This window comes from Sardina pilchardus, chromosome 11 (assembly GCF_963854185.1).
Source record: "Sardina pilchardus chromosome 11, fSarPil1.1, whole genome shotgun sequence".
NCBI lineage: Eukaryota > Metazoa > Chordata > Actinopteri > Clupeiformes > Clupeidae > Sardina > Sardina pilchardus.
Genome location: NC_085004.1, coordinates 29,438,954 through 29,451,285, shown reverse-complemented (window position 1 = coordinate 29,451,285; position 12,332 = coordinate 29,438,954). Strand labels below are relative to the sequence as shown.

The window sequence follows — 12,332 nt, the reverse complement described above, 5'->3', positions numbered from 1 at the left end:
AACCTGCAGGTTCGATCCCCGTCCAGTCCACGGCTGAAGTGCCCTTGAGCAAGTCACCTAACCCCTCCCTGCTCCCCGAGTGCCGCTGTATGAAGGCAGCTCACTGCTCCAGGCTTAGTGTGTGCTTCACCTCACTGTGTGTTCACATGCTGTGTGTGTTCACTAATTCACAGATGGGATAAATGCAAATTCCTTGTATACAGAAGTATGCAAGGCACCAAACCCCTCACTGCTCCCCGAGCCCCGCTGTATGAAGGCAGCTCACTGCTCCAGGCTTAGTGTGTGCTTCACCTTACTGTGTGTTCACTGTATGCTGTGTGTGTTCACTAATTCACGGATGGGATAAATGCAAATTCCTTGTACACAATTATACATGGTCAATAATTTGTTTTGAGCAGCACACCCTGTCCCTGCAACTTTGAAAGGCAATTTACCAAAAATCTTGTCAGACCTGTTGAAGAGACCCGCCTACACCTCCAATTCTATGAAGTTCAGAGATCGGTGATACAGGTAACCAGTCATCATGGCACACCTGTCGGTATTAGTGCTGTTTGGGTTAGTTGTTACCCAAATTAAAGCCAATGGATTCTTAGGGGGCTCTATGAGTTTTTCTCTTAGAGGGGAGAAGCCTGATGGATCCGTTGAGGTATGTGTGATATGCTGATTATTACCCAATGTGTTATTTGATCTAAATGCTTAAAGCACATTTTTCCAAACCTGCAAACCTGTCATCAAGGTCTGTTGTTTACCACACAATGTTGCACTCTGTGTGGAAAGAAGTGTGTGTGATCTTTGTTATTATTCATTGTTTTTAACTAGGCCTATGTAATAACACTGTTGTTAATGTAGTGGCATACTGGCAGGTGGACTTTTATTACAGGGAGTACAGAAAGGAAAGCTGTGACGATCAGCTCAGCTGGCAATGCCAGAGTGGCGACTGTGGTACCCTGATTAAGTCAGAGGTTCTCATCAATGAAGCCAACTCAAGTGTTGCGGCTTCGTGCCAGTCTGAGGGTCATATGACAAGAGAATTCTCTACGAATTCACCTTTCATTTTAAGGTAAATTTTTACTGTAATTATGCTGACGTGATGTGTGTCTTTCTACAGCCTTTGATTAGATTCAAATCTTGAGACCCATTTGGATTTGTTTGAAGTGTATAGTTTGGACTGTGTATTTTTAGAAGATTAGACAAAACAGGGTTAATTCAAGTGATACCATAATATAAATGTTCTCTTATCTGTTTATTCTGTTTTGGTTTACTTTTATTTCACTATATAGCCTACAACTGTTGTATAGCCTACTATTGTTTTTTAATATATTATGGTTGTAATCGTGGCATTGTTGGAAATGAGGGTAAGCCTCCATGAATTAAGCGAAGGGGATGGTGATGATACATACAGTAGAGTAATGGTGCTTATTTGGGCAACCAAATAACCGGTTCCATTTATTCTTATTGGATGATGATCAATTGTATCAGAATTCTCAAGAAAAACATTGCCCGCCCTAAATCATTGTTAGGAATGCCTCAGAATGTTAGTGTGTCATCAGCTCTATTCCCATGCTTTAAGATCAAGGTGTTCAACATTTCTCTCAACTCAAGCTTTTGCACAATGCTGATCACTGATCTACATTTGTGTCAAGTGTCAATTCTGTAATTTAGAGGACTGGATGGCATTGTAACTCATCATGATAGTATTCTCTAATCTTCAATTTTTCTTTTCTTGTGAGGAAAGAACTCGAGAGAAGAGAAAATAAGTCAAACTGGTTGTAGGTGTTAGGTCAAAGATTCATTAACTGAAAGTTAGCTTTCAAAAGTAAAATATTTGAGGAAAATGTACCTTCTTACTTTTTGAAAGCCGTATTGTTTGTGATAATGTAATAGCAATATTAGAGCAACAAGGTCTCATTTCACAGATCACATTTCTTAAAAAGAAGAAAAAAATACATAAAATGAAGTCAGTCTGGTTTAACAAAAGCCCAAAAATATACCATAAATAGCTGATGCTGGAGGCAATCTCACATTTGACCTTCTCTCTCAGTTTGGAATGTGAGGTTGTACATTTGTGTTGTTGAAGCAGCAGAGTTCCTCTGTTTAATTGCATGTGAGCAGGGAGAATGACTGAAAATAAAACATGAATTTTATTTTTTGTCAATCACAAGGTCCACACTTTGAGCCCTACAGTATCTTGCAATTAGAGCCCTGTTTCTGAATGGTTTAAACAAAAATGACACCAATAATATATACCAAATAAAATTGCACTTATGCGTGTGTTGGTAATAAAAATGAGGTGTGATCAGGCTTATTGTTGGCACATTGCTACCCTTGGGCAGCTGGAATTGATTGTATTGACCACAGAAAAAAAACTCATCTTAAAGCAAGTTAGTATTTTACTATTATTTGAATCGGAATATTCTGTCTGCATTCTTGTTCGTGTCCAACATTATTATTTGTTTTCTTCATTATTTCCATTCCAATATACTATTTTATTTTAGATTCCTCACTTCACATTGTATTATGTATATTGTATGTCAACCACCTATTAGGTGGAGAATGCCAACCGCACTTCAACATAAAGGCTAGCTGATTCTAGCCACCTTTTTCATGCTTTAAGATTGAGATGTTCAACTTTTCTCTCAACTCAAGCCTTTCCATATGTGGCATGATGCTCATCACTGATCTGATTTTGTGTCAAGAATCAATCATTTAAAGGACTGGTCTGGATGGCATTGTACTTCATCATAGTATTCTCTGATTTTCAGTTCTTCTTCAGTGCTTGTGAGGAAAGTCAGAACTCGAGAGAAGAGACAAGAAGTCAAACTGTTTGTAGGTGTCAGGTCAAAGATTCAATAGCTGAAAGTTGTTAGCTTTCAAAAGGAAAACCTTTGAGGAAAATGCACCTTCTTACTTTTTGAAAACCTTATTGTTTGTGAGAATTTAATAGCAATATTAGAGCAATAATGTCCCATTTCACAGATCAAACATTAAGTCAATCTGGTTTGACAAAAGCCCAAAAATATACCATAATACTATTATAGTTGATGCTGGAGGCGATCTCACATTTGCCCTTTCTCAGTTTGAAATGAGGTTGTACATCTGCATTTTTGAAGCAGGAGAGTTCCTCTGTCTTACAAATTACATGTGAGCAGGGAGGAACGAATGAGAATTCATTTTAGATTTCTCACATCACATTGTATCATGTATGTCGTATGCCAACCTAGTGCCTTTTAACCTCCTGAGACCCAGGGTGTAAATTTGAATGCATTTTTCATTTCACTCAGTTATTTTGTATTTTGTATTTTGTCATTTTGCTTAGTAGGGCTTCATAAACATACACAAAAAAATCACCTCTGCACAGCCAGTAGTTTTTGAGAAAAACTCGTTCGAGGACATTGGGTCTCTATTACCATAAAATACAATGAGATTGCCAGTCCAGAAAGAATGTGAATATTTCTTGTGTGTACTACTAGTGCCCAAGATTCAACTAAGAAAACAGTTTGCTTTTATTGAACAGAAATGACCTGTTATTAATTTGGTTAAGTTTAGTGTTTATTTGTAAATGTTAGTTGTGTGTGTGGGTCACACTCATATGGAGAGAAGTCTATCCACAATGAATTGAAGCAAAACAGTTCCAGTTTATACAGTTTATACTGTATAGACAGGTGCAGAAAGTGTGTATCTCCTTGTTACACCGTGGCTCATTAGCCAAACTATTCAAGAGAATTTTTCATTACAGGCAAACCTGTTTGACAATGCAAAATTGGAATGCTATTGTTGGTCAATCACCAGTCAATCGTCTTTACTAATAGCAGTGAAGCATGGTGCAAGCTCACTTAGTGTGCAAAGGGAATGTGAGATAGCACTGCTTTATGAGGAAATGCAACTTTATAGAACCATGTATCTGGGGCGCAACCAATGTTTGGATCTGGATACACAAATGCACTTGCACCACATGATTCAGAATGTACGCATAGATGGTTAAGTTAGGGCCCATGATTTTACAGCACAAATAAAATAATATATACATATATATATATATATTTAAAATGAATGAAGAAATATGACACAGTAAAGTAAAAAAGCATAGATCAGATTGTTTGAAATGTATTGTAATGGCATACATGCATGCATGCAAATGTATATACATTGTGTATAACTCTACAAACTGACAATAAAAAGGATTGGCAGTCAGGACACAATGTATGTAGACCTTTACTGTAAATACATTTCCACATTCTTCTGACGGCAATTTTTGATGTTTGCTGGCATTATACAGACACTTTTGATTTTGAAACCATAGCGTCATCCCCATCGTCACTGATTGCCCTGAGCTTTTTGGTGTCCGATGGAGACATACTAAAAAATAATGGTGTTCCAGATTATCTCCCTAAAAGGACATCTAGGTGAGGGTATGGCCTATAGCTAATATATATATATATACCAGCATTTGAAAATGTTCTTTATGTGGTTGGTTCTGATAGGGATTCAGGATGCTGTTGGGATTCTAACGTGCATGGGGCACGTAACTGGTCACTGACCACACTGGTTGATGTGGGAACACGGGCAGACACATACAGGCCAAACAGATCACCTGTCTCTGCAACAGTCCCAAGGCTACGGTATGTCCTGTCTGATAATGTGGACGTCTTATATCATGTCTATGTTTGCCACAATGCTGAAACCTGTGTCTATCATGTCTTTGAAAAACTATCCAATGAAGAATCCCCCAGAATTGCCCCCTAAACATTGAGCTGTTGGTCCATGACCCAGATGGTGATGAGGTGCGGTGCAGGTTTTCTGCAGAGGCAGGGGGAAACTCATCATGCTCATCATGTCACTCTCATCCAAGCATCAACCTAAACCAGGTCTGATTTGCCATTTTGTTTTCCAGTTTTCAGTAATGAAGTGTGTGCAAATAAAGATTCATTTTCTAATGGTATGTCATCCCACAAAAATATTAAATAGTACACCTGAAGTTTGTACTGGTTGCTATGAGAATTTGTTTTACCTTTAGAATTGGAGCAAAGGATGAATGTGATTGTAGTTAAACAGCATGTTTAAATATATGTATGTTGATATTGATTCTAAAAACAGATCTATAACTGGAGGTTAGCAACCAAATAATAACATGTACAGTATTTTCACAGGAGCGTTGCGTTCTAACTGAAAATGGCTCGTTGCCTGTTGGAACACATGTGTTTGAGATGATCTTGGAGGATTACCCAGAAGAAGACATAACCATCACATACACAGATGGGACATCTTCTGTCAGGCATAAACTCAACAAGACTGCAATGCTAAATCCATCCCCAATAAGCCAGATCCCTTTGCAGTTTACAGTGGAAGGTGAGGATGTCTTTATGATCAGTACCGCATCATAATGTAAGACTGAACATATGCCAGTTACAATTTAAGAGATAGCGGTGGTGTGTGTGTGTGTGTGTGTGTGTGTGTGTGTGTGTGTGTGTGTGTGCGCAAACATAATGTGCACACTTCTGAGAGTGTTTTTTGTGCTTCAGTTCTTTCTCCCATGGAAAGCTGTTTAACTGGGAAGACAAGGCCACAGTTCCTGACTCCAACACCTTGGCATGAAGAAATTCATATGGCAGCTGTTGGCCATAGATTGGAGCTGAAACTCCGAGCGCAATCCACAGACACCAGGTTAAACTGTGTAGTTGTGTTGTGTGTTGGCTTCTTGCATGCCTTAAAATGTAATTGCAGAATGTTTTGAGGATGTCATTCCGAAATTAGGGCAGGGCAGCCTACAGCCCTACATCATATTTCCTGTTTTTTTTTTCCTTCTGGAAACATTCACTTTCAAGTCTTTCGACTTTGAAAATGAACAGCACATCTGTTATATTTTTACACCCTCAATGAACAATGCACATCATTGCATAAATGCTGCTAACTATACATTCCTCTTCACAGAATCGTAGACTTCCAGATCAGCGGGCCTCAGAATATGTCCAAATCACTGACGAGTGAGAGCAACGGAATTGTCATGGCAACGCTGGAATGGACACCACAGCAGAGTGATCTCCATCGCGATGTTCCAGTGTGTTTCACCGCAGACACAGCGATAAGGTGTGGATGTGAACGTGTCGTCATCAGCCCTGATTGTTTATTCTCTTACTGCCCATCATAATTAAAACAGCAAAACTCACCTAACCGTTATCTTTGCAGCCAATCAGAGATGAGATGTGTTGTGGTGAAGGTAAGAAAGTCATTGCCACTGAAAGGTAAGATTTCACCTGTCCATGTTACTGCCAATTGAACACATTCCATACATTGTATACAATACTGTATGTAGAACTACATATATGCACACTGCATGTTTTCAGGTAATGGGGAGGTTTCTTGCAAGGAGAACATCATAACCATAACCGTGAGCAAAGCATCCATGCCGGGCATAAATGATACATGGCTTCATATGATCGACCCCTCTTGCACGCTGACCTCCAATGACACACATATCATGGGCACAATATCAATTAACACTTGTGGGACACAGATGGAGGTATGTTTGATTTATTCTTCTGGTTTACTTGCTTTTTCTTTGAATATATAACCAATCACATAAATCTCCTTCTTTCTCCCTCAGGAAGAAGGTGATTACATTACTTTCAAAAATGTCATCACCTCATTTGATGAACCTGGAAAAATCATTACTAGGAGGGGCCATGTCACGGTTGGGTTCTCTTGTCAGTACCCTAAGGTCATGAGTGTCAGTAGCCACTATCTGAACAAAAAATCAGACTATGTTTTCACTGAGGCCAGCTTTGGAACCTTTGGCTACACTTTTGAAGTGTTTACGGATGCCAACTTCACCACTGTGATCGCCCCAGCCTCATATCCAGTAGAGTACGAACTGCTGGACATGATCTTTATGGGCATCAAATCTCACTCCGCACTTCCAAACACACAGATGTTTGTGGAGTCCTGCAGAGCCACACCTACAGCTAACCCAAGGGACCTTGTCTACTACAACATAATCAGCAATGGGTAAGACTTCTTATACCATTCTGTTTTCAACTGTCTTACTTTCATCATGATTTCATGATTCTCCTAGATAACTGTTCAGCATATATGCTTTAATGTCGTTATGTTACTGTTGTGTCATATGAGAGGTCTAACATATGTTCCTTTCACCAAAATAAAACTGAAGGTGCGGTGTTGATGAGACTTTGATAGAATTTCCACATGGTCCATTGAATTATAATTTTGAGATCCAAGCATTTAAGTTCACAGGAGAATTTGATGAGGTACGTTTTAATAAATATCTATAAATGAATATCTAAATAATTAAAAATATATATCTTCCTTCAATGCGTTCTGTCCCGTGTTCACTAACACATGATCTCTGTGTGGGTTTGTTTGTTGTCTGGGCAGGTGTTCATCAGCTGCTCAGTGATTCTGTGTGAGGCCGGCAACCCAAACTCCAGGTGTGCTCAGGGCTGTGTGAGCGACGCCTCTCGCAGGCGTAAGAGAGACACCGCTCTCGAGACAGCAAGCCATTTCCTCACTATGGGTCCATTTCGGACGGCTAGAGACGCTCAACATCGGTCAGGTAGGTCCTGCCTGCGCGCTTTTTAACTGGACTTCTTAAAGATGTGTCACATACAGTAAAGAAGGCTCTCCATGTAACCCTCTGCTTTTTACAGGTCAACAGCAAGTTGCCAGCCAAGATGGCTCTGGCGCTACTTCCAGTTTGAACGAGAAAGCAAATACCTCAGCTTTTGTTCTCGGTGGTCTTCTCATGGCTTCGCTTGTGCTGCTGGTGGGACTCCTACTCTACCGGAATCACAAATACCGAACCCTCAGCCAACAGAGCCTCTTGTTTTAAAATCTTGTTATCCTTGCCTTATCATTTACTACCAGAGTTCTGAAAGTCATGGATAAAGCCACGTAATAATAATAATAATAATAATAATAATAATAATAATAACAGAATGTGTCCACATGCTGTAATACACATTCTGTATATAATTTGATGAAATGCAGAAATTGTGACCAAACTAAAACTCTTCTTGGTAATGCAAAAGATGGCAGTTTCTGAAATATCTTAAAATCAACTGTGTCTTTCATACTCAGGGGCATTAAGGGCCTTGTGTCCACCAAACTTGTGTCCGCCAACCGTTTTTTCCTGCAGCGCTCAGAGCGCTGAAAGTTTAAATCTGCTCAACTTTTAGAACAGCACTGAGCTTGTCGATGTCACTTCTCTCTCGATGACCAATCAAAGTTGAAGAGGGGGAAACCTCCTAACCTCACAAGTCCTGAGAGTGCTGACAGAAGCATCGAGAGGAGGTTGAGGGCACTGTCAGAGCAAGAAACGTGATTGGTGGACACAGGGCCTAAAGGGATTAATGCTAGCCTAAGTAGTTTTTTGCTTTAAAATAATCTTACAGGGATACACACTTAAACTTCCCAGTGATTATGGTGGTGGTATACTGTCATAATGTTTCCCTTATGCAACTCTGAGTATGATTGTGGCAAAATACTGTATTAATATGTTTACACTTATACATAGCTACATGTATTTCTTCTGCGTCAAACAAGGAAATAAATGGGCATTAAAGAAACATTAAATCTATTTGGAGCCAACAGTGTTTTGTCTTCACAGCAACTTATTTCTGAACTGCAAAGGTTACAAATTATGATAAATATCTGAAATTAAATGACTGATCTTCAGCATGCTATACAATTTTCATTGATTTAAACAGGGCATTGCTATGTTCTAAAATATGTAAAGGACAATTACAAGACATTAACTTTGAGCTCAATGCAAATCAAACAGGCTAATAGGCCTACTGGAAAAAGCACCATGCCAATCTCTAGCTATGGTAAAGGGTATGTGATGGTGTGGGGCTATTTTAATTCCAAAGGCCAAGGGAACTTTATCAGGATGCATAATATCCTTGATCCATGAAATAGCTGGCCTTTAAAAATAAAAATCTGCCTGCCCCTATGGTAACCTATGTGCTAAATTCCCATAGGGTTACATAGGGGGTCAAATACTTCCTTCCCCCTAGCATTTAGGAAGAACATTTATTTATTTATTTACGATACATTCTTCAATCACAAAGAAAATTGGTGTACTTAGCGGTTTTATTTTTACTATTGTTTTTAATTAAGACATTAAGATCAATTGTGAAATGATGATTTTATATTCCTCTTTTTAGGCAACTTTAGCATGGTATCAAATACATTTTCTCCTCACATATATATATACTGTATATATTTAAGAGAAAACTTTAAGTGCGACTAGAAGTTGTCAGTAATATAAAAGCAATGTAAGTATGGGCCTAAACAAGGTTGTAAAAATGAATTTGTTGTCAGTTAATGAAATAAACACACACACACACACACACACACACGCACACACACACACACACACACACACACACACACACACACACACACACACCACTACCACTTTACTGTAAAAGAAAACATATAGACACTTTACGCCATCTGTTCATGATTCTAATTTGAAGAGGCGGTGGTCAGGTGTGATAGTTCATAACAGTTGATTATGATTGAAGTGGCAATGTACTACCGGTAAGTCAAAATGTGGAGTGGAGTCAAAATACTAAATAAAGTTTAGTGACAAAATACTGGGCGAAGTGTGGAAATGAGAGGACAAAATAAAGTTTATTTGAATGCGATCAAGACACTGAAATAAACTTCTTCATTCCATCACAGTACATTTTTTTTTTAAAAATACATTCATATGCATGCCGTGTGACGGTGACAATGGTAAAACGATCTTGCAGTTCTGGTTTCATGGCTATGCCTCTGTGCACAGATAGCTGCCTTTTTGTATCTATCTATCTGGGTTTTTGAAGCAACGCCGTCATGCTGATGTCAGTGAGTTAAGGAAAAAGCCTGCTAGTCAGCAAGCTGACCCTAACTGCAGTTTGTGCCTGATGACCAACAACATCCCTGACCTCGTTTTCAGTGACACAAACAGCGGTCCTATGACATTGGGTGTGGTTGGCTGGTGCTACATTAGAGAGATGTGTCAGGATTAGCTCTATGCTGGTACAAGAGCTCTAGAGGGAAATAGATATGTTGATGATGATAATGTGAATATGTGTGTGTGTGTGTGTGTGTGTGTGTGTGTGTGTGCGCGTGTGTGTGTGTGTGGGTATCTGTGCATGTGTGTGTGCATACGTGTGTGTGTGCGCGAGTGTGAGTATATATACATGTATATACTTATCCTTAACCAGCAACCCTTCACTCAAAAGCACCTACAGGCCGCTGGGTGTAAATGTACACATAAATGTACACATAAATTCATTTATTTTACAGCCCCCATGGATGAAATTCCACAAAACTTGGCACACTCCCAGAGGATGTCAGGTTGATCAAACACATGACATTTGATGCAGTTCATAGCATTTCATCTGAAGATAGGGGCGATTGAAGCAATGTAATATTGAATTTTATTTTTTTACCACAGGTATGCAAATCACAAATGACTGGTTATAGGCTAAGTTGATGCAGGCTCTTGAGACCAACATACCATTAATATTTCATCATCCTCAGTGCCACAGTTCAGGTAGTTATTTAGGAAAAACTGCATTTTTGGGTTTCGGGGGGCCAGTGAGGGAGTGGCCCCTGGGGACCAAACAAAAATCAGAAAGTAGATGAAGGGAAAGCTAGCGGCGGCTTTCTAACATTGTTTTACCACTTCATGGGCAAAAGTGTCCTTTTGAGAGTAGACTGGCATATATCCAGTGAAGTTATAACACCAACGTTTCCAGAGGTAGCTGATACACGGTATCTGACAGGGGCCAGATGCACCTGATAGAGGTTTCAGCTGTTGTCAGTGCAGTTTTTTTTCACCGTTTTCCTAGCCTGGGTGCAGCCGAACTTTAGCCCCGCCACAACATTTGAGGTCGGGAAGTTCGGTCTGGCTAGATCAAGATCTGTTCAGACCAATCAAATTGTCAGGGCGGGCTTTAAACGATGATGGACAGATGAACAACACTTGTTTCGTCTATCACATCATCTGAGCACGGTATTTTGTTTGCAACAGCGCTGCGGCTACATATTATTATGACCGCCGCTAGTGTAGCTAGTGTAGCGGTCATATAGTGATTTGGTACTTGGAACTTGGTAGACATGTAGCCCCATTTCGTTTGGTCTCCGGGGGCCATTCCACCCCAGCACTGGCCCCCTCGAAACCCCAAAAAACTGATCTGTGGCACAAAGGATGACGAAATGTTTACTGTATGTTGGTCGCAACTCAGCTTATAACCAGTCATTTGTGATTTGCCCCCCCATAGTAAAAAATGAAAATGCAATATTATTTTGCTTTAATTGCCCCTATCTTCTAGCCTGGCTAACGCCTCCCACTTCTCAAATGAGACGTGGTCTGGCAACCAGACGTTCATTTTCTCGTATTTGAAAAAATGCCCAGATCCGTTCATTGGGCGCCACGGATGTCAATCAAATGTGTCTCTGCATAGCTCTTCATGGTCTTGCTTTCTCCCCTGTTCTGTGATTGGCCTCCAACATCAGGCGAACATGGGGGCGTTAGTTTCCAGACTGCCTTAGCAGCGTGAAAGAAATCACCGCGCAAGGCAGTATGGGAAACCCAGGCTACCTATCTTCAGATTAAATGTTATGAACTGCAGGTTTTGTGGAATTTCATTTATGGGGGACTATAACATAAATAAATGTATGTGTACATGTAGTTACTGCACACCCATCGGCCTGCAGATGGTGCTATTGAGCAAAGGGTTGCTGGTTAAGAATGATACTGTCACTCTCACACACAGACGTATACACAGATACACACACATCCACAGATTCCACACACGCACACACACACGCATATGCACACACACATACACACGCGCACACGCACACACACACACACACACACACACACACACACACACACAGGGACACACACAGGGACGTGCGTGCACAGGGGGGTTGCCCAGGTTGCTCGGGCAACTACCCATATGCCCTTCTTGACTCATGTTGCCCTTCCGAGGGCAAAAAAGAATAAATAAATTGTAGGCTACAATGGATGCAGAATTTCACGTGGGCCTAGATTTTTCTAAAAATCGCAAAGTAAAAGTAGCCTCATTCACTTCCATTGGGGCACCGAGAGCGAAAGTCAGAAGGAGGGCAAATTCTGTTTACGTAGGCCTACTGTAGCTGCAGCGCTGCACGCGACCGGCACCTGAGTTGAGCCTGCATGACAGTCTATCGCGGCCCTAGACGAAAGATATTGTCGCGGTTGTCTGGTGAGACCGACTGCCTCCTCAACGTTGTCGGAAAAGGTTAGTTTGTGATGTATAACAAACGAACAATAA

The 12,332-nt window shown here is 40.3% G+C and overlaps 1 protein-coding gene across 1 annotated transcript; it reads left to right on the top strand.

The window, feature by feature from the left end:
* Positions 1-503: 503 nt before the first annotated feature.
* On the top strand, positions 504-8,590 carry LOC134095993 (uncharacterized). The gene is made up of 13 exons (XM_062549726.1): positions 504-646; positions 864-1,060; positions 4,482-4,619; positions 4,721-4,865; positions 5,148-5,346; positions 5,520-5,661; positions 5,929-6,084; positions 6,184-6,239; positions 6,342-6,517; positions 6,602-7,002; positions 7,166-7,262; positions 7,390-7,567; positions 7,662-8,590. Exons 1-13 carry the CDS (start codon positions 524-526, stop codon positions 7,841-7,843), a joined length of 2,190 nt encoding a protein of 729 aa, XP_062405710.1. The 5' UTR covers positions 504-523; the 3' UTR covers positions 7,844-8,590.
* The last annotated feature ends 3,742 nt before the right edge of the window (positions 8,591-12,332 follow it).